Source organism: Leuciscus leuciscus (genome assembly GCF_965113295.1).
Source record: "Leuciscus leuciscus genome assembly, chromosome: 15".
NCBI classification, from domain to species: Eukaryota; Metazoa; Chordata; class Actinopteri; order Cypriniformes; family Leuciscidae; genus Leuciscus; species Leuciscus leuciscus.
This window is the reverse complement of record NC_138739.1, coordinates 9,053,503-9,076,281: the sequence shown is the minus strand read 5'-3', so window position 1 is coordinate 9,076,281 and position 22,779 is coordinate 9,053,503. Positions and strand designations below refer to the sequence as shown.

General features: G+C 37.3%; 4 protein-coding genes and 1 long non-coding RNA gene across 7 annotated transcripts; 3 read left to right on the top strand and 2 right to left on the bottom strand.

The window, feature by feature from the left end:
* The first annotated feature begins 291 nt into the window (after positions 1–291).
* On the top strand, positions 292–6,383 carry LOC309475049 (piggyBac transposable element-derived protein 4-like). 2 transcript variants are annotated; one of them, XR_014197487.1, is made up of 4 exons: positions 292–527; positions 2,489–3,766; positions 3,844–5,782; positions 5,899–6,383. XR_014197487.1 is itself a non-coding variant. In XM_082137656.1 (3 exons), exons 1-3 carry the CDS (start codon positions 340–342, stop codon positions 4,289–4,291), a joined length of 1,914 nt encoding a protein of 637 aa, XP_081993782.1. In that variant the 5' UTR covers positions 292–339; the 3' UTR covers positions 4,292–6,383. The 2 variants fall into 2 exon arrangements, 1 of the variants encoding a protein (XP_081993782.1); XM_082137656.1 differs by having other exon boundaries at positions 3,844–6,383.
* A 207-nt stretch (positions 6,384–6,590) lies between these two features.
* dnase1l4.2 (deoxyribonuclease 1 like 4, tandem duplicate 2) lies at positions 6,591–13,896 on the bottom strand. 2 transcript variants are annotated; one of them, XM_082137658.1, is made up of 9 exons: positions 13,767–13,896; positions 11,069–11,158; positions 10,900–10,994; positions 10,733–10,819; positions 10,508–10,620; positions 9,017–9,129; positions 8,605–8,762; positions 6,962–7,058; positions 6,591–6,877 (listed from the first exon to the last, which is right to left on the bottom strand). In XM_082137658.1, exons 2-9 carry the CDS (start codon positions 11,147–11,149, stop codon positions 6,764–6,766), a joined length of 858 nt encoding a protein of 285 aa, XP_081993784.1. In that variant the 5' UTR covers positions 11,150–11,158; positions 13,767–13,896; the 3' UTR covers positions 6,591–6,763. The 2 variants fall into 2 exon arrangements, with proteins under 2 accessions (XP_081993784.1, XP_081993783.1); XM_082137657.1 differs by lacking the exon at positions 13,767–13,896 and adding an exon at positions 11,732–11,910.
* dnase1l4.1 (deoxyribonuclease 1 like 4, tandem duplicate 1) lies at positions 13,847–19,174 on the top strand. The gene is given in 11 exon segments (XM_082137659.1): positions 13,847–13,984; positions 15,584–15,669; positions 15,935–16,023; positions 16,106–16,192; positions 17,401–17,513; positions 17,747–17,859; positions 18,397–18,516; positions 18,519–18,562; positions 18,635–18,731; positions 18,833–18,905; positions 18,984–19,174. Coding segments are annotated over 10 exon segments (822 nt in total). The 5' UTR covers positions 13,847–13,984; positions 15,584–15,588; the 3' UTR covers positions 18,989–19,174.
* LOC309475052 (uncharacterized protein) lies at positions 19,156–20,409 on the bottom strand. Its single transcript, XM_082137660.1, has 3 exons — positions 19,713–20,409; positions 19,481–19,570; positions 19,156–19,341 (listed from the first exon to the last, which is right to left on the bottom strand). Exons 1-3 carry the CDS (start codon positions 20,188–20,190, stop codon positions 19,337–19,339), a joined length of 573 nt encoding a protein of 190 aa, XP_081993786.1. The 5' UTR covers positions 20,191–20,409; the 3' UTR covers positions 19,156–19,336.
* On the top strand, positions 20,376–22,630 carry LOC309475054. The gene is made up of 2 exons (XR_014197488.1): positions 20,376–20,513; positions 22,545–22,630. It is a non-coding gene; the product is annotated as an uncharacterized lncRNA (long non-coding RNA).
* The last annotated feature ends 149 nt before the right edge of the window (positions 22,631–22,779 follow it).

Here is a 22,779-nt window from a genome sequence, read left to right as displayed (position 1 = left end):
GCATGTTCATTCAAAAAGTCCTGAAGTGTATAAAAAACATGCCTTCGGGAAATAAAAAAATAATTGCGCTTTATTTCAAAATATCCAATCAGGACGACCAATCCCGGTGACGTCCAGTCAAGGTATACCTGTTGTTTCATCTGGAGGCAGCTGGCCAATAATATGATGATACAATCATGATAGACAAGAACAACAGCGAATAGAAGAGCGATCTCGGTGGTTAACGGGTTAATTTCATTATGTAGTAAATCACCGCATGGTGTTTGTGCTCCACTTGCTGTAGAGATTTGCCGTAGCCTATTATCTGCGACTTTCACTCAGAGAGATCTGCATTTAGAGATGGATGCATGCAATAAGGAGAAGGTTGACAGGGTTCTGGACAGCTCGGAGGAATGTGTTAACAGCGGTGAAGAACAAGACGAGACAGAGGAATCGGATTCTTCATCTGATAAAGAAAGTGTCGCTTCTTGCGTGGACTCTGCAGTAGAGGAGATATCCATCGATTGTTTAGATACCGTTCTGGACGAGTAAGTTAATGTATATTTCCACAAGAATCGTCATTATTATACGAAAATAACCTGTGCTTTTGCATGCCAACATCACAAATGTATCAATGAATGAATGAGAAGTTAATTGAGCCGATTTATTTTAAAGTAGCCTAATGTACACTGTTTAGCCTGTTTTGCGTGCAACATGTTATCCCCTGGGCTCTTACTGAGCAACAGATTTACTTGTCAATTGACCAAATAGTTTTCTTTTAATTCATATAATTTTAAAAGCACCATAAATTAAATTGGCTTAGCTTGACGATATGTTTTTGAAAGTGGACTCCAAGCTTTTTTTCCAGTTCATTTTAGTAGTGACAAGGTCTCAGCCACTTTAACTTGTGTTTTGTAACACTGTCCAATTTTGTTTAATAATAATAATATTGTTGATTACTGAATTGTATTATGCAATATTAATGTGGTGTTGTTTAATATTATTTTTCATTTTCACGCAGCATTACACTGCAGTTAAACCCGCGACTTTATTCACATAAAGTAGGCTATTTCTAATTTCCGCGTCTGTTTTGGGTGGTGTTTTTTCCCCCTTCTTGTTTTCCTTCTTTTTCTTAATAAATATATGCCGTTTTGAAACGGTGTCAATGTCATACAGTAGATTTGCACGTGAATGTTGTGTGAACGTGTTGTTGTTTTTTCCGCATCACGGAATCAGAAAAAGACAAGCGCGTTTGTGTGGATCGAGATTCACCGTGCTTTGTCCTGTCCCTGGTGCTGGACCCTCAACAACAAAGATTAATAGACCTTATTCACAGCAGCTCCATCTCTGATTTCCAATAGAAATGAAGGCGAGGCTGTGGGGGGTTACCAAACTCCATTTCAAGTCTGTTCATTAGGCGCCCATGTTTGCAACGCCTCCGGGCAGCTATTTCGGGCATCCAAGACCAAGCCCTATTCGAATGGGGGAATCCAGAAATCTTAAAAACTGCTTGCCTAACTCAAAATTAAAAAACATATTTAAAATCAGCTACAAAATCTGACATAATCTGTCCCATAAATGTTGTTTTATGCTCAAATGAAAAAGAAAAAAAAACATATATTTTTAAAATAAAAATTATAAAGAAATAATTATTAAATTATAAAAGAATATTTAAGCCATTGCGCATAAAATCCTAAACGCGACTGTCAGGTTACTATGGGAATCAGAGCTTCTAACGGCAGCTGCAGTGAAGCTGCGACTTTACCGATTAGCGATTGGCTCTATTAGCCTACTTTGAAGGCTGGATGTATTCCGCCATTTTGCGCGTTGTAGTTTCTCCCATTCATAAATAATACGAGGGAACCGTCTTTATAGTCTTTGGTTGTACTGTTCTTTATTTTTTGGGATTGTTCTGCTGACAAAACACTGCACAAACATTTTTGATAGAAATTTCAGTAGACAATCTCCAGACAACATGAGCTGTGGAAAATAATCAATGATCTATGAGCTTTAAAGTTTTTACAACAGATGCTATTAAACACAGTAAGTCTGTCCCTCACAGCCTCGCTGTCATATCTGTCATGGCACTGCTCTGAATGAGGTAGAGACAACCACACCTGAAATGGGCGTGTCAGAAATTCAAAATGTTTATTGTACTCACTCCAGTTCCAGGTTTTTTACAGCTTTTCAATTTTGAATGCATTGATGTATTCCTGAAGTAATTTATCATAACATGAGCTATGTCTCTTTGTTTGAAGGCAAATTATAAGTTAATTAAATATAGAAATATATAAACAACAAAAATCCCTTCAGTTTTTGTAGAACAATCTAGATATAAATACATTAACACAGTATTCATAAATGTAATGTAACTCATATTAAGTTGTAGAAAATAAGATTAATTCAGCATGAGTCTTTTTTTTTTTAGTGTTTCACATTTGCTCTTGGTTATTAGTGTAGTACGTTTGTAATATATATTTTTTTCTTTTCTTCTTGAATCATGCAACAGGTTTTCAGATTATGATGCCTCTGATGCTGACTGGAATCCAGAGGTCACTCCACGAAAGAAGAAGAGATCCAGTTTGTTTTCCATATCACCATCTCCAGCAAAATCCAGCAGATCTGCTTCGCCTGCTTCTGTACAGAGTAAGAAAGGGAAAGATAGGAAAAGCAGTGTGAGTCGGTCCCTACCTTTTTCCTTAAGCATCTTAGAAGACAAGTGGAAAAGTGCAGATGAGCCTGATATTGAGCCGATTCAGCCACTCTTCAAACCTAGACTAAGACCTGGCCCACAGTTGGTCTCCAATGCATCATGCAGTCCTCTACAGTATTTTGAGTTGTTCTTTTCAAAATCTGTCATGCGGACAATTCTAGCCAACTCAAATGCATACGGAGCCATGCGTCATGAAGGAACGAAGAAGCCATGGCAGGACATTTCTTTAAAAGATTTTAAGTCATTCCTAGCACTGGTGATTTACATGGGTTTGCTGAAATGCTTCACACTGACGGACTATTGGAGGAAGTCTCACATGTACAGTCTGCCGTATCCTGCACTAATCATGTCAAGTAGGAAATTTATGTCCATCTCTAAAGCTCTCCATCTTAGTGACCCCAAAGTGGATGCAGAGAATGACGCAAAGAAGGGAACACCTGAATATGACCGTCTGTGTAGGATCAAACCGCTGTACCAGGACATTAGGGACGCATGCAGAGCCGCTTTTCATCCCTTTCAGAACATCTCCATTGATGAAAGAATGGTGGCATCAAAGGCTAAAAATCGACTCAAACAGTATATGAAAAACAAACCTACAAAATGGGGGTACAAACTCTTCGTACTGGCAGATTCCCTCTGTGGCTACACATGGGACTTCTTCATTTATGAGGGAAAAATGAATTTAGAGCAGAGCAAAGGCATAAGCTATGATGCTGTCATGATCTTAGCAAATGAAAGGTTGTTGGGTTCTGGCTACAAGCTGTTTGTTGACAACTTTTACACCAGTCCCAAGCTCTTCAGAGACTTGCTCGCTAAGAGGATCAGGGCTTGTGGCACTGTTCGAGCAAACCGCATTGGCCACTCAAAGAAACTGGCTCCTCGTGGCAATATTCGCTGGTTTCGGGAAGACAACCTGCTGTTTATTGAGTGGAAGGACAAGAGAGATGTGCTGATGTGCTCCACCTTTCATAAAGCCTTTAATGGAGACACCATAAAGAGGAATGTGAAAGGAGCCGATGGAGTTTGGGCCATTCAAGATTTCCCAGTTCCAGCTGCCGTGTTGGACTACAACAAGTAAGTAGACTTTAATCAGTGGTGTAAAGTTTGTGTGTGTGCCTTTTAAATGACAAATCTTATTCTTTTCATTCCAGGCACATGGGAGGAGTGGATCTGTCTGACGCGCTTATTTCATTTTACACGGTTCTACATAAAACAAGAAGATGGTATCGATCCTTTTTCTACCACTTTGTGGACATCGCTGTTGTAAATGCCTTCATTTTGCACCAGCAGATGGCCAAGATGAAGAACCAGAAACCTTTGACCCAGAAAGCCTTCCGGGAGGCTCTTGTTGCAGAACTCGCAGGAACCGGACCTCCATCTGCTCCTGCACAAATACGCCCGATTCCTACGACTGACTCCCACCTGCCCAAGTACATCAGCGGGGACAGCAGTATTGGAAGGCGAAAATGCAAAATATGTACCTTTAAAACTCCAGTCATGTGTGCGACTTGTGACGTGCCATTGTGCTTCGTTCCCAAGCGCGACTGTTTCACTAGCTGGCATGAACCAGGTAGTTGTAGCGAGAGTGAGGAAGAGTAAAGTTCTGGGATTTTGAGTGTAGTTTGGACTAAGGTCAATATGTTAAGTCCAATTCACTTTCCAAAACCGATAAATGAGAACAAAATCAAACACAAGAATAAACAATACTCAATAATAATAGAAGTGCAGCATAAAAGTTGCATAATAGTTTGAATCAAGTGTGTTGAGAGAGAAAAATGAGAAGAATAATACAAAGTCCTTCTAGTCGATCTTTCGATTGCATTGCACGCAGCAGCAAACTTACAGCGCAACTAATAAAATGGGATCTGTTACTGATTTTTCTGTCCTGAGACTTGAATCCGTGTAGTGACTCGGGTCCGGATTACACCTGGTATTAAGATGCGTTTTGGTCAATCGGATCACAAGTAAACGAGGAAGACATATTCCCGTTTACACCTGGTGTTTTATTTCAACTTTTTTGTCCACTTGAAAAAATTTCTGTCTTGTTTCTTCAAAGGGACAATTGATGGGTGGGTAAATGTCGTTTTTTTTTCAGAACTTTTGATCTAATGGATTAAAAAAAGCTTGCGCAATTTACATATGAACGCGAAGGAAAAGATACAGAGAGCAGCAGCTTTATTTTCTACTCTGACAGACACAAGATCAGTGGAACGCTGTGAGTGAGTGTTAGAAATCAGGAATGGTGAGAGAACACTGTGCTTTAAACCAAACTTGTGTCTTCAGCCGACAAAGTTTAAATACTGTCTGGCTAGAGCTCTTCCCATAATGTTACGCATTAGGTCAGTTGGTGGAGAGGAGACGATCTTTAGTGGCTGTTCGAACGCATTCGACCACATGAGCTTCTACACTACGAAAGCAATCCGGTCAAAAGTGGACAAGCTCAAAACATTTTAGATCCCGTTTTACTTGTATTTAGCGTCGTCCACTTGTGAACTCATCGACCAAAACGCATCTTAATACCAGGTGTAAACCGGGCCTAAATGTTACTTTACATGGTAATTTGCTAAAAAACATGCAAATATTTGGTACTAAACATGAAACAATAGTATTTTTTTGGTTAGTAGGTAGTATGAATCTTTCTTCGAGTAATAGAGGAATCAGTAATGGAATCACTAACAAAGCAATACCTTTAAATTAATCGTTAAGTTCTTTACTATTCCAATTGCTATACTAATTTTCTAAATGTTTTGAAATAGAAGTAACATTTAACACTTTTTTAAAAATCATCCCATTAATCGTAACACCTCTTTTTCACTCATAACATTTCTGCTTTATTCATGTAACATTACAACTTTAATCTTTTAATTGTACTAGATTCTCATTCCATTAATAGCTGTTGTAAATAGAGCTGACACATGCCTTCATTTCTCCATTGCTGTTTATTTTAGAGTATATAAAATAGTAGGGGGGTAGTAGGGGGGTTAGAAGAAAGGAAGGTTAGGGAAAGTTAGTGACAATTCAGAGGAGTTTATAAACAGCATTGATGAAGAAACAGATGTTCATCGATGGACTTGATCCCCTCCTAGATTGGTGAATTTATACACATTTTTACTAACCTTTATTGAGAGGCCCTGCTTCTGCATGCCAAATTAATGTTTACGTTCTCTTTTATGTTTCATCTCTCCTTGCATCTTCCTGATACTAAGCCGACTCAGCTGATCTTAAGACCTGTCTAAACAACTGGCTTGCCGTTTCTTAGTTTTTTCAATTCCTGTTTTCAAAATGGACAACTGTAGCACATTAACATGCATATGGGGCCAGATGTCCGAATGGAAAGAAGCCATGCTGGATTTATGAAAGACTTTAAGCCTTTCCTGTCATTGGTGATGAACTATTGGAGGATGTCACACATCTACAGACTTCCTTTTGACCACCTATAATACGGTCTACAAAATGATGGTACCAAATGGATTCATTGTTACCAAAAAAAAATTTTCTTGCCCATTTAATCTCATTTGTGAGTGCTTAGGAAGGTTGCTTGATTCCTTGCTGAGGGTAAGTGGATTGCAGTAATTGATCTTCATTTGGTAATGCTTAGCTTCACATTATGCTGAAGCTAATGTCACTAACTGATGTTTCCACAAGCCTTGTTAAAGACTTAAAGTGTTAAAGATTTGTAAAGTTTTAAATTTTTCAAACAATGGTCTGGTGTTTGCTATCGCATGTTTGCCTGCCAATTCATGGCTTGAACGTGAGTTGTCTCTTTGTTAAAATAGTTTTGTTGCTAGCATTTTAAGTTGTTTTCCAGATGTGCAAACACATATTTACTAACACATTTATTTACGCTCTGGGCATGAAATTATAAGCTTTTGTTGGACAAAAAAAAAATGACATTCAATAAAAAAGTTAACAATTTATTTCGAGAAACTTATGAGCATTAATTCTTGTGAACTACAAAAAAAATCAGTTCTTTTAAGCCCTGATTTTTCCTTATGAAGAGGTAGCATCTCTCCTTCGGGAGAGTGATGTTTCAGATCCCATACGGTGTGCAGTGGCATCCCATCATGCTTTTTATTTCTTTGTTTTGGTTTTGGAGGTCTTAGTTTTGGTTTTGGCGCTAGTCTTTGCCGCAGACTTCTTCTTCAGACTCACTTCCACGGGATAATGATCACTGATCTCCAGGGCCTGCCATAGATCAATCGTATCAATATATTATTTACTTTATACCACATTAAAAAAATGTAAATGCATTGTGACGAATATACTCACCATTTCCTCTGAAAGTTTGTAGGCTTCCTGGAAGTTAAAAGGCTTCGCAGATTTTGGCACAACAGCTTGTAGCATGTCTTCTTTATACACCACAATTCTAGAAAAATACTTGCCATCAATATTTTCCAAAGCTTAACATGCAGATTGACCTCCCATTTTATGCATTTAGTATTCTAGTTACATCTAAGATATGATTTGCTCATCTTTTAATCATAAGTGATATAACACTTTTAACACTTTTAATCATAAAGTGACATACTCTAAAGGTGCGGTCACATTTATCATTGTTCAGTGAGTGTTTGCAGGCGAAATCCAGTCATTTCAATTGGAATCCATTGGGAATTTGGTGTGCGGGCGATAGATTTCACCTCACAGATTTCTCTTATGTTCATGTTTGTCATGAATTAAATTTGCCGCACTGACCAACAGAAAGTTGATAGTGACTCCTGTGTGAACTGTGCTTTATGCATCACTATACTACCCAGCAACCACTAGCCATCATTTCACCGTCTAGGTTAACTATAGGCCCAATATAGTCCGGCTATGAGTAACCCACTTCTAAAAAAATAACCTTGAATTTGGTTACATGTCGTTTTTGCAAAAAATAACTTGCGAGATGTATGATATTCCATCATGTACGCAAAGTAAACAGTGATTACAAGGTGTTTGTAGACAATTAATCAATGTTTGGTTAAACTAGAGTTTACATGTGTGTAATATTTAGACAAGGATTGCATTATTTCCACATCAGATACATTCCCTTGAGTTGTGTACATTCACACATTTGGCAGACGCTTTATCCCCCCAAAAAACTTGCAGGACATTCAACTATACATTTTATCAGTACATGCATTCCTTCTAGAATTTGTTATGGTTGCATAGTGTTAAACTCGCATCCGTTTCCCATTTGTCTTTGACGTGCAAAAACGCATCATATAGTTCATCCAGTTCCTTCTGTGAGTCTTGGGTTTTGTGTGAACAGGAATCAGCACTAAATCTTTCATTTCTTCACTCATTTAATTTCTTTGTTATCTAATTGATGACTAATCTATTCTTGGGCTATGGTTTAGACATCTATTAAGACATCCAAATTTTGCCTTGTTTTAGCCTAGACGTCTGTGTTTGGACGGCTATTAGACGTCTTTTAAATGCAAAATACCTTGCTGGGTATTGACGATAGACAGTGGATCTTTTCGCTGAAAATGCACCAATGTGACCGCACCTTAACACCATGTCTAAACTGGGAGCGATTATTGAAAATAATTCTGTATTTTCAGCTTCAGAATCATGAATATTGGGTTACCAGCACAAAGTCCAAGCCTATTCATTTCCATCCACAATGTAATGCCAATTTAGCATTTTAATCAACAGTGCATTTTTTGTTAACCTTTTACCATATGTCTTGGAGTATCGCAATAATATCGTATCGTGAGTTCAGTATCGTGATATGTATCGAATCGTGACATGAGGGTATCGTACACCCCTACTGATTATAATTGGCTCTATTTGCTTTATCGCATTGTGATGCGCCACTAGCATCCAGTGTAGACAAGGTTTAAGGTGCATGGAGGTTATGAATTCTGTATTTTTAAACAGGCTAGCAGATGAAAGGTGAGTAAATGATTGATGTTTCTCCGCCTCACCTGTCGTAGGTGTGGTCGTTGGACTGTATGACTGTGGTGTCAACATCGTCCTCGATCAGCCAGTGGAAATCAGCATCACTGCGGATTCTGATGCCCTTCATCTTCTTCTTGGAGACGTAGGCGCCGTCTGCATTGAAGTCTCCAAGGATCATGACGTTCTGTAGGATGGAATGTGTGAGTTGTCTCTCAAACTCTAATCAATGTTTGGTTAAACTAGAGTTTACATGTATGTAATATTTAGACAAGGATTGCATTATTTCCACATCAGATACATTCCCTTGAGTTGTGTACATTCACACATTTGGCAGATGCTTTATCCCCCCCCAAAAACTTGCAGGACATTCAACTATACATTTCATCAGTACATGCATTCCTTCTGGAATTTGTTATGGTTGCATAGTGTTAAACTCACATCCGTTTCCCATTTATCTTTGACGTGCAAAAACACATCATATAGTTCATCCAGTTCCTTCTGTGAGTCTTTGGGTTTTGTGTGAACAGGAATCAGCACCAAATCTTTCAGCACTGGAAAAAACAAACAAAATAGACTTGGAATGGGAGTGCAGGTTGTTCATGTGATTCAACTCCTGAAACATTGGCAGTCATGTAGGAATGTGCATTATAACATTATATTGAAGGGGTGAATAAAACTTAAATTTTGGTCTGTTTCTCAAATGAGTTGTATGGACCACTTTTATGGTGGTTTTACATTTGTTGTTGAAATTTGAAAGCGCCAGTTCCCATTCATTCCCACATGAGGGTGAGTAAATGATGCCGGAATGTCTATTTTAAGAGAATTTTTTATTTAAATTTCACTTGAAAATGCATGTAATCTTAGATTAAATCCATGTTCTCACGGGGGGCTTTTTAGTCTAGGCTCTAGAGTTGGTCCAGAAATTAAAGTGTATTTGTCCAAAGTTTAAAGGGTTAGTTTGGCCAAATTTTTTTTATTCTGTCATTCCAAATCCGTAAGACTTTTGTTCATCTTCGGAAAACAAATGAAGTATCTTAATGAAATCTGAGAGCTTTCTGTCCCTCCATTGACAGGTTACGCAACTACCACTTTGACGCTTCAAAGAGTTCATAAAGAAATCGTAAAACTAATCCATGTTAACTGAGCGGTTTAGTCCAAGTTTTCTGAGGAGGTCTGATCGCTTTATATGATAAAGTTTGAATTTAGGTGATAAACACCAATATTGTTGATCAATTCTGCCATTTGCTGGTTGTGAATCCAGCCTATTTTGAAAAGTGGAATAAGAGACCCCAACTTATTTATATTAGAGTCCCCTGCTCACCCTACAAATATTATTTTATGGCAGATTGAGATGCACAGCTTACATTTATACCATATCAAATGGCAAAATGAGAGGCCCCAACATATGCAAACATATTCCATGCAAGCACATCCCATTCTTCTTACAGGCCTACACAGACACACATACTCAGATGCATGATTATAATAGCCGAATAAAAATGGCTATGTTATACTTAAATCTTTATATTCTGATTAATAAAAGTCGTCCACAAAACGTGCTGCGTAACACGAGAATGAACCTCATTGGTGTATGTGGAAGAACATGCTTGAGCTTCTGTTTACCACAACTGATGTGTGCGTTGATGAATGTTTAGCCTATTTGTGAATAAAAGCCTAAAATAAATCTGTTTTATTTGGACTAAACCGCTCGATTCATATGGATTAGTTTTACAATCTCTTTATGAACTTTTTGAAGCGTGGTAGTTGCGTAGATGTCAATGGAGGGACAGAAATCTCTCCGATCTCATTAATAAGATCTGTTACAAAGATGAACAAAAGTCTTACGGGTTTGGAAAGACATGATGGTGAGCAATTAATGACAGAATTTTCCTTTTTGGGTGAACTATCCCTTTAACAGAAGCTGATTACCTGTGTGTTTACAGTTGAAACGCAGAATGAAAGGCTCTCGAGAGAAAGCGTCCTCATCGCCCTCTTGATTGTCTTCATATTGGTACGTGTCGACCAGTTCGGCCTCGTCTTCTCTAATAGATATGAACGAAATAGTTTTGTTGGTGCCATATGAATGACTGTTCATAATTTTACCCCAGTTTTTATTCTGATAACATAATTCTGATACTTTTCCAAGCACTGTACCTGTAGAAACAGACAAACTGCTCCTTATAAAGAGTGCGTCCCAGCCTGGAGCTTCCCACCATAGTGAAGGGACGTTTCTTATTAGCACTGTGGGAGAAACGGTGAGTTAAATTTGGGTTGAATTGAGATAGTGACGATGAAGTGAATCTCTGACGGTTCATACAGACCCTGTGCTGTTGAGCTCCTGCAGGAATTTGGCTATAGCTTTTCCCGATTTGTCCACCACCTCCAGCATAATGATTATACTGTACCGAGAGAAGATCTACAGGGAAACAGGGTTGAGGTCTATTTGCTTTTACTATGTAATCGTCTTGAACAGTCAGATCATAAACTCACCTTAATGAGATATTTCACAATGTTTTTGTCTGACAGCTTGCTGGAACCCATCCGTCTGATGTTAAAAGATGCGATCTTCATGGTGTCAACCTATAGAAGACCAGATAAACAAGTTACAGTGAAATGAGTTTTCATGACCACAAACTCTTCAAACTGGCTGCATGTTTTCAGGTCTGTTTGGTCCTTCGTGCCAACTCTTAATCATTTCTATACCGTTTTCCTGTCGTAAATCGTCAAAGGAAGTTTAACAGACAATTCAAGGATACATTGTACGCACACAGGAAAGACTTATAGTTTACAAAGAGCTGACATGGCAGTTAATGCAGGAACACAGCAAATGCGACAGAGACAGAAAGGGAAACCACAGCGAGTTTCATTTTGAGAATTTGAAAACAAAATGCACTCCAAACAATGCAGGTTCATTTGATTGAATAAATTATAATCTAAGAATTCAAGTTAGCTCCAATGCACCGCAGTATTAAAATAAAAACACCATATTTACACATTCAAGGATCTTTTTGAACGTGATCATATTCTATAGCTTAACTTTAAAACTTAAAAACTTTTTAAAATCTGTTATAGATCTATATTAAATACAAGTCAAGTTTTATATACGTACATTTATTTTAATATAAACAAACAAACTTGATAATCAGCTCTTACCAAAGCTGCTTTGTTTACTATGAAGTCTCGGCTTGTCTTCCTGTGTTGGCTGTTAGACAGCTAGTGAATAATTAATGACCGCTCAGCTCATTTACAAACAGGCCATGCCTACTTCCTCTATACATCAGATAAAGTTTCTGTCGCACAGATGTCTCGTAAAATGGAGAATTTGTGGTGAGGCCTCACTAATTGTTTCCAGCATGTATAGAAACATGTAAATGTATAGCAGGCTTGACTGGAGGAACCCGGATAGGCTTTTGTTTTTGACAGTCAAGTCGAGCGCCTTTTTGAATGAATTTACATATCTGAAACCCCACCCATCAAGATAATGGTGCAGTCCAGACTCAAACCGGCAGAATATGTTGTCTAACACTTGTTGAGAATATGTCTGATAACACTTTATTTTACAGTGTCTTTGTTACATGTAATTACTGTAGTAATAATTATAAATGATGCATAATTACATGCAATTAACCCTAAATCAAACCACAATCCTAACCCTCTAGTAAGTAAATGTAGTTAATTACTATTACTCAGTACTTAAAGGTGCTCTAAGCGATGTTGGGTGACGTCACTTCTTGTTGACGTTCAAAATATTGTCAAACAAAACGGAGGCTAGCTCGACCCTCCCTCCTCCTCATCCCGTCCCCTCCCCCTCCCTTCCATCCTTCCTGAATCAGTCATGAACTATTTAGAAAAAACAAACTGGATTTACCCTGTCCAGCAGAAACAGAGCCACCTGAATGTCGGATCGGAAGCCCTTCTGCCGCCTCCTTTTGAACGCTTTTCCGATGTAAATTCGGGACTTCACATTCCTTCTCCTTTTCCCTATTCTTTGTTATTTGTTCATCGGAACGTCGTCTCTTTGGTCGTGTGTCGGCCATATCAAAATTCTCAAGAATATACAATTTTAACGTTAGTCGTTGTTAGGACATCTCTCCTCTCGCTAACTCCCCTCTTCATGCTTCTCTCTCCTCCACCCCCCACACCCCCCTTCATGTGCACGCGCACTAACCCCCCAAACCCCACCCCCAAATCATTCTGGTCGGTTATTGGCTGGAACACTGTTTGTTATGTTTCGTGGTCCAGGCTGGGCCAGTTTGTTTTTCTTGCCGTTTGTGGAGCCTGTGGTGTCTACAGAGATCGCAGTTTTTTTACAGTGTGTTCAGAAGACAGGCAGCTAGCGGATAGTGAGGAGATGTTTGCTGAATTTGTTGGCCTAAAAAACGCTTAGAGCACCTTTAAATGTATAATTACACTGTAACATGGACACCTAAAAATAAAAAGTAACACTGTTGTTACATGTACTTACCTTATTAATAACAACAGTATATTATGCATAATTACATGCAACTATCCCTCAACCAAAACCTAATCCTACCCTAACCCTAAAGGAAGTACATAAAGTTAATTATCACTCAGTGCTTAAATATATAATTACACTGTAACAATGACACCTTAAAATATAGTGTAAACAAATAAAGTGTAACATGATGTAAAATGGTACTATCTATCTATCCGCAAACCTGAATAAACAACATTTCCCGCCATTTCCCTGTTGATTTAATTTTTTTTTCCGTAAACAGACATATCGAAAACCTGTTGTGGGGTAAATGTTGTTTTTGGCTCACTGATCTTCACTGTAGTTGCAATGAAGGCACTGACTGCATTCAAGCGGGAAAAACAACACAGCGCCTGGATTGTCAGGACATGAAATCCATCCCAACGACAGTTATGAACACAAAGAACCTGTCAAGTTGAATGTAACATCTACGGTATGTAGAGAAGTATTTCACTTCATGTTATAATTTAACCCAACATCCACTTTAACCAATGTCCCCATTATCTACGACCTTCAACTGCAGAATTTGTTATGCAGTTTCAAAAACAAGCACATTGCAACCTTTAGGAAGCAACTTCCTGCTACACCTGACTGACGGATACATCCTTCTTAGCTTTTTCTTTCTTAGTAGATTAACGACCATGGAATGATTTCTCCTCCTTCAAGTGTAATTTTAAGCCCTTTGTAACTCACCTGTACTCTTTAGCTTCCAGCTTCCGAGTGAATGTTTGCCCAGAGGGAGGAACTGTTTTGTTGTTTCGAGGGATGTCCAGGTTGGGGCCGCGCCAAATCACTCTACTGGTTCCTGCGACCAGCCAATCAGGTCATATGTGTCCAATTTTAAGGTGTCCTGCTGTTTTTATGAATCGCCACAGTCCATTTCTTCAGTGCATCTTCGGACCTGTGCTTAAGTAAGTTGGGTTTTGTTCTTTGACTTCTTTAAATCCTTAACTTATTTTGGTAACACTTTATTTTAAGGTGACGTTGTTACATGTTACTACATGTTCTTACTATAGTAATAACAGTAAATTATGCACAATTACAACTAACCCTAACTGCAAGTCTATATTAAGTACATGTAGTTAATTAATATTACACAGTACTTATTTAAGTACAATGTAACTATGTCACCTTAAAATAAAATGTAATTTTTTAAAAATTGTTTAAAAGGGGCCTGGAGAATCTAATCTCAGCATCTCAGAATCAAGCAAGGCTCTTGCGTTTCAAAATTTGACTGTTTTTATGATGTTTTATAAATTTTTTGGAATGTAAAAAATTTTTTTAAACAACACACATAAAAGGTTCTTGTTTTTCAAAATTTGACTTTTTAAATTGCTAATATGTTGCTTATAATATTTTTGGGGGGAATTTTAAACTTTTTTTTTTTTTTTAACAACACTCACAAAAGGTTCTTGTTTTTCAAAATTTGACTTTTTATATTGCTAATATGTTGCTTAGAATTAAATCTTTCGAATTTTAAACTTTTTTTAAACAACACTCACAAAGGGTTCTTGTTTTTCAAAATTTTACTGTTTTTATATTGCTAATATGTTGCTTGGAATTACATTTTTGGAATGTACTTTTTTTTTTTTTTTTTTTTTTTTACAACATTCATAAAAGGTTCTTGTTTTTCAAAATTTGACTGTTTTTATATTCCTAATATGTTGCTTCAAATTAACATATTTGGAATTTAAACTTTTTTTCTTTCAAAACAACACCCACAAATAGGAGTCATGTTAGTTAAGCCCCTAAACTTGTTTCGGCTTGTGCGGTGTTGGATGAGATGGAATGTGAAAACATTTTTTTTAAATGTTTCTTTTCTTCTAAATCCATGACTGGAATCTATACATCCGCCATCATCATTAATAAGGTTTTGGGTGGTGTTGTCATGTCCATGACAGATGGTCTCCCGAGTGCAGATTGAATTTAAAGGCGGTTTTCCTTCTTTGAAGTTCGGCTAAGCAATGTCTGAGAGCTGAAACTAATTTCTGCCCCATTCAGAGAGCCATTGAGAAACCCTCCGGGCACAAAAGAGCCCAGACACCAGCTCCCCCGACACCAAGACCCGGAAATAGTTTCACACAGATCTGCTCTTTCTTGTCCGGCAAACTGTGGTGATTTCATTCTGTTGCATTTGTGAATGAGATTTGCATTGAAAGTCCATTTCCTTCTCAACCTGATTAAATTTACGCCTTTTTTGATTTAGACAGGATTAAACGCATTCTAAGTGTCGTTCGACCATTGAGACGAGATTATCTTGTCTGGTGATCTCTCTGTAAACTGCTTCTAAAACAGGTTCTTTCACTTGTCACTCATGTAAAAAGATTAAAGAGATCGCAAGAACTGAACAAACAGGATTTTTCACAATATTTGTTGACTGCATGATTAAGAGTCTAAAGGCCATGATTTCTCATTCATTTGTATTCAAGCGTCATTATAAATATAATTGCCTGATTATCCACTAATGTTGCAAATCTGTAATTTGATTTCTTTTATTTCATGTTTAACAGACATCATGAAGGTCGCTTCTTTCAACATCCAGAGATTTGGGAAATCAAAACTCTCTGATCCGGCCGTGCTGAAAACCCTGATCAAGGCAGTGTGATTTTACTATCATTCATTTGATACAATTTAAATGTTTCTTTTGTTTAAATGACAGATGATTTAGTTTTTAGTTATCGGTAATAACCCTGATCAAGGTGACGCCTGTCCACACCTACAGAAAATATAAAGAGTCACATATAAATATATCCCATTTGACAGCATACTCCCTCTTGGATGAGTCTATAACATATCCTAAAGCCTGATTATTCTTCAAGGGAGGAGTGGCATGTATGAAATAATTGCTTGTATTTCTGCAGATAGTGTCACGCTATGACGTTATCGTCATTCTTGAGGTGGTGGATTCTAGCGGAGCTGCAGTGGATAATTTTCTCAAAGAGCTGAATAAGTGAGTCAAACAGGTGTGTTTTTCATGAGGAAAAAAATACATTATTGCATGACAGTAACCATGACTGACCGCTCTTCAACAGGTCCAACAAGACAGATCCTTACAAGATGGAGATCAGCACACGCCTGGGAAGAGGCAATTACAAAGAACAGTTCATGTTTCTTTACAGGTAACGGTGTCATTTTGAAGTTACAATAGACCATTAGTCAGGGTAGAAAACGCCTGAAAACAAACACCCAAAAACATTTCTATCTTGTTCCTATGGAAGCTTGTTTCCACCAAAAAAAAAAAAAAAAAAAGGTAATTGTGACTTTTTATCTCACAATTCTGACTTTTTATCTCAGATAATATAAAGTCGCAATTGCGGGTTATAAAGTCATAATGGCGAGACATAAACTCGCAGCTCTGAGAAAGTCAGTATTTTTTCCCCTCAGAATTGGACTTTATAACTCGCAAATTGCAAAAAAAGTTAGAATTGCGAGTTTATTTCTTGCAATTGTAAGTTTATATCTCACAGTTGTGACTTTATAACGCGTAATTGCGACTATATCGCGCGATTCTGACTTTAAAACTCACAATTGCGAGTTTATACCATGCAATTCTGAGAAATAAAGTCAGAATTGAGAGATGTAAACTCGCAATTATGAGATAAAAAGCTGTAGGTATCTTTTAAAACTTTCTAGGAAGATTCTTTTAGGTTAGTTATTTTTGTAACCAAAAACTAACCTTTCCAGAACATTTCAGGGAATTTATTTTGTGACGTAAAGGGAAAGAACATTCCCCATTGGTTATTTGGAGGTATTTCTATAACCAAAAACTAAGATTCCCAGAAAGTTCTTAGTTTGCACTGTATAAAGGTCCTATGAAAATCATGATTTTCAACATTTTTGTCTACTGAAAGTTTTTTTGGAAAGAATTGGCATGCTGTTAAACAACAGTACAATCCCTCGACACACTGTACTTATATCCCTCACAGTTTTCTTCCATGTCAAAAATTAAATATGGCGCTACCCTAAATAAGGTCTATATGTCTGCTATGTCCCATGAATAAACACATTTGGACACTTGAACACATTACTTTCACTATTTACCTGTAAATGGCGCTTGTTTTGAATTTGGGAAAAATTGAAGTTTGTTTGTTTCTATTAAAATAAATGTAAGTATATAAAACTTTACTTGTATTTAATAGATCTATACAGATTTTAAAAAACAAAACAATGGCGTTGGCACGTTTACATAGCCTTAAAGGCACGGCAACCAAAAAATAGTCTGTTTAATTTTTTACAGATTAGAGGGTGATGGTTGGTGATGGTGAGGGTGAAGGTTAAAATATAGTAATACCCCCACTTAACTACATGATCTGTTTTGATTATAAAGGATCAGCATGGTGGATTTGGTTGGGTCTTACCAATACAATGACAAACAGCCTGGAGATGAAGATGCTTTTGCAAGAGAACCTTATGTTCTGCGATTCAAGTGTCATAAAACAGGTAAAGTACAACATATTATCTCAGTGTAACGTCATGAACGTAAATCTGTCAAGTTTAGAAATCCATTTTTCCTGTATTGTGTAATCTCTTAAATCCCATTTGACAATCCAAACAACTGAAACTGAAATGTCACAGGCTGAATTGCATTAATCTCTGGGACGGGCTTTGACAGAAGGCGTTCATGAGGATACAAATGACTGTAATTATTATTAACTGTGCTTGTGTCTCGGCAGTATTGGAGGATTTGGTGCTGATGCCCGTGCACACAAAGCCTGAGGATTCAGTGAAGGAACTTGATGAACTGTACGACGTGTTTCAGGATGTCAAGAAGAAATGGAAGACTGATGTAAAACATAACCTATAATACCTTTATGACAATCAACCATTGGCAGAGACATTAGAGAGTCAATATACTGTATGTGACCCTGGATCACAAAAAGAGTCACGGCAATACTCAACCCATTGCATGGGTCAAAATTATAGATTTTTCTTTTATGGCAAAAATATTTGGGTATTAAGTAAAGATCATGTTTCATGAAGATTTTTTTGTAAATTTCCTACCATAAATATATAAAACATTTATTTTTGTGAGTAAATGCAGCACAATCACGAACATAAATGGAGAACTTTAAAGGCGATTCCAGATGTTCAAATAGTTGTATCTCGGGCAAATATTGTCCTATCCTAACAAACCATACATCAAAGGAAAGCTTATTTATTCAGCTTCAAAAAACTGACCCATGTGACTAGTTTTGTGGTCCAAGGTCACATATTTTAGGCAATGAGAAGCCAAGCATTGTTGATTTTATAAAATGGTTACAACATAATACAAAGTTTGTAACATAAAAAAATATATATTTCAAACATGTGCTTATCTTTACAGAACATCATGATTTTGGGGGACTTCAATGCAGATGGTAGTTATGTGTCTGATAAAGAGATGAAAACAATCCACATCCGCAGTGACAAAGACTTCCATTGGCTGATCAAGGATGACGAGGTCACGAGGACACCACAGCCAGCACACGCAACGACAACACTTATGACCGGTACATAATTACACTGTACAATACATATAAATTATGATATCATTGTTATTAATAGCACACGTTCATGCACAGGATTGTGGTTTATGGAGACGATATGCTGAACGCTGTTGTTCCAAATTCTGCGAAACCATTCAACTTCCAGAAGGCCTTCAAACTGAAAGATGAGGATGTAAGCATGAATTACTACTATATATTTAACTTACAGATTTTTTTTTTTTTTTTTTTGGACTGGTTTAGTAAGTTACTAAAACAGATTTAATGTCTTCACAGACACTGAAAGTGAGTGACCACTATCCAGTAGAGGTGGAGCTGAAGAATAAACGTAAGCAGCTTAAACGTAAACGTAAGACACACAAACAGCAGCAAAATGACTAAAACTACATAATGAAAAGAAACAATAACAAAATACATTTGTGTTTAGGTTAATCAAAGAGGATGGAACATTTGGAGACATGAGAGCTGAATATAAAGATGGATAAGCTTGATTGAGTTGTTTACATGAGAATTTAAACTTGAAATGTTTGGATATTGTGTAATTGTGTTGTCATGAGCTTTGCGAATGTTTCACAATCAAAGACATTAAACACCTGAACTTGAAATGTATACAAACTTTATTAATTTAATGTTTTATTTACAAGAGAAATATAAAGTGGCAACAAAAAATAATAATAATTTGACGTTGCCACTGCGGACCCAAATCATAAGTTGGTGGTTTGAAAGGCAAGCAAATACACTAAATCACATTCATTTCTTCCCGGACTTCTTGATTCCACCTCAAGCTAAGGAAAGAAAACAAAGGAGAAATGTTTGTTGACAAAAGCTTTATAGAAAGATTTTCTACATTAGATGAATAACACGAATAACAGCATTTAAATGACATATTAAAGAATGACGGGCATAAAGCCATGTGTCTCTTACTTAAAGGTCCTTCTTCTGAACAGCCTTGGCTTTCAATCGCTCCATTGCTTTCTGTTTCTCTTTCGGTCTCTGTTTGAAGGCTATGTCCTTCTGTAGTTTGTAAATAAAACAAGGAATGGGTGCAAGTCATTAAATGTGCAAACCATTAGAACAATCAAGCTTTGACTGGCAGGTAAACTTCTGATTACTCTAATTAATGTTTAATAAATAAAATGATCAATTCTGACCATACCATCTGAGTGTTGCTGCAGAAATTGAGACTCCTCAGACAAAGTTTTCCCATCAGAAGCAACATTTTCCTCAGAAGAGGGAGCGTTTTCCCCATCTTTTATTGCATTATTTACCTGAGCCCGTCCGAATTTCTTACTGTAGCCCATTTGCTTCAAAGTTCTCCGTGTTGTACGTTCAGAGATGCTCTTTTGCACACCTTGGTTGTAACGTGTGGTTATTTGAGTGACTGTTGCCTTTCTATCAGCTTGAACCAGTCTGGCCATTCTCCTCTGACCTCTGGGATCAACCAGGCATTTTCTCCCACAGAGCTGCCGCTCACTGGATATTTTCTCTTTTTCGGACCATTCTCTGTAAACCCTAGAGATGGTTGTGCGTGAGAATCCCAGTAAATCAGCAGTTTCTGACACACTCTGACCAGCACGTCTGGCACCGATAACCATACCACGTTCAAAGTTACTCAAATCCCCGTTTTTGCCCATTTTCTTCTGCTCACCGTGTTCGTGCACGAGCGGCTCCTCTATTGCGCGGACGCGCGCACACACTCACAGGCTCTGATTGGTTAAGAGGTAAGATCGACGTTTCTACGTAATGCTAAGATCCTCAGCTATCATTGGTTCGTGCGTCGTCATGTTTTGCCGATCTTCACCGAGTTTTGCCGAACTTACTCACAGCGGTACTGGATTCATGAGGCAAATTTGGATTATTTACCAAGGGAAACTAACAGAATGGACTTCATTTTGAAGAAAACAGCCTAAGATGAAGGTCTATGTATCATCATCGCTATTTTTAGCGCAGAGATAAGGTAATCAGAGCTGAAACGCAATGTTTCTCCTAATTTGTTTCCAAAGATCAAATACTGTTATTTAGACTTTAGAGATTCATTCGGTAATAATTTGATCGGTTGTATTATGTCAACATAATAAACTACATAACCATAATCTTAAAGATTTTTTTTTTTTTTTAAGCTTGCTATGTTCATCAAACAAGAATGATATTAAACAATCTATTTATAGTCTAAATCAGTGGCGGTTCTAGAGGGGGGGCCGGGGGGGCCAGTGCCCCCGTGTCACCAAGCCTGGCCCCCCCTCTGGCCCCCCTAAATTTGGAATCGTAAAATCACACCAAACAACTGCGCATTTTATCAGTTGCGGTGCCTTCATCTATAGGCTACACTGCAGCACGACGTATATTCACATCAAATGTTAACGCAGAGGAACGGGACACTGCAGTTCACAAAAGTTCATTATTTGCATGTGCTTTAAAGCCTTGCCGGTTAAACATGTCATTCGCTGCTGATGCGCTGTTCAAATATGCGCTTTACTGAGCGCGTACACTCGACGCGCACATGCACTAAAAGCCTGTTACTGGACTAAGTTATCTTTTGAGTCTTATATTGCGCTAATACTGTCCAATACAGACAATGTTTACATAAACAAAGTTGGTTATGTCTAAAGTGAAAGTAAACAGAGAAAATTAATTAAAATCTGCTTGTCATATGCGTGTATATTAGACGCGTCGCGTGCAGTTCTTAAAGAGACAGTAGCCCTAATAATAAACATGCTGCCGCTTGTCCTTAAAGAGATAGTTCACCCAAAACCAAACAGTTGCTGGTCCCCATTGACTTCCATACATAGTAGGAAAAATATATACTATGGAAGTCACAGGGGTACATCAACTGTTTGGTTACTCACATTCTTTCAAATAACGTTTATTTTCAACAGAAGAAAGAAACTTATTCAGGTTTAAAACAACTTAAGAGAGTAAATTATGACTTTTGGGGGGGAGAACTATCCCTTTAATGTTAATAAAACAACAAAACACACAGAGGAAATCATTCACTGCTCTTGACTGAGAACTTTAAGTCTGTTGTGTTTTATTTTCATATGTGTTCATTTAATTACTTTCTTCAATTCTACTGTTAAATACACCTATAGCTGAAAAAATAAAGCACTGTTTATTTCATTTGTATAATAAGTTGTGTATGTGTAATATGTATCTCTGTTCTTAATTTTTATAACAAAGAAAATAGTGACAAAGATTTTTATCTTCGCCACTTTGGCCTAAATGTCTGCCATTCTTTTTTATTTTATATTTTGTTACCTATATTTTGTTACCTATAAGGCTTTGCTTTTAAAATAGGGATATTAGTTTGGCTGTAATGCTCAATCACATGCAAAATAGTAAAACCAACATGAAATAAGAATCGTGATAAAATCGTGATTTTCCCAAAAAAAAAAAAAAATTGTGATATGATATTATTGCCAAATCGCCCACCCCAGGTGTAAAAAAGTGCCTAGATGTGCTTAGATGCTAAAAATGTGTTATTATTGATCATTATATCACACTACAATTAAACATAATGAAACATTCATTTGAATTGAAATTGTTTTATTAGCTTAGCTAATATAATTTATTAGCTTTTTCTAGAGATTGCAGTCATGCATGACATGGTGAAAAATGACTTGAAATAATACTGAAAATAGGTTAAGATGAATGTTAAAGGTGTGCCCCCTAAAAGCACAAGTGGCCCCTGCCTGGCCCCCCCAGTTACTGTGGTCTAGAACCGCCACTGGTCTAAATAGTAGGCTATACAATTTGAAAACGATGGATTTGTGTGTTAATACTACCACAATTGACTTTCAATGGCTAATCACTTTAGAATAAAAAAGGATGGTCTTCTTAATGATGTAATCCCGGACCCAGTACCAGGTTTACGAACTTAATCACACTTAAAGACATGAGTTATTACTGTGCATTTAAATAAACAGAACGTTTTTTAATTTTTCAAGGACTGGTTTAGTAAGTTACTAAAACAGATTTAATGTCTTCACAGGCACTGAAAGTGAGTGACCACTATCCAGTAGAGGTGGAACTGAAGAATAAACATAAGACACACAATTCATCAGCAAAATGACTAAAACTACATAATGAAAAGAAACAGTAACAAAAGACATTTGTGTTTCGGTTAATCAAAGATGTTCCATACATTTGGAGACATGAAAAGTGAGACTGTAGAGCTGAATATAAAGATGGATACGCTTCAACAAAAACTTTAGAAATGGAGTTGT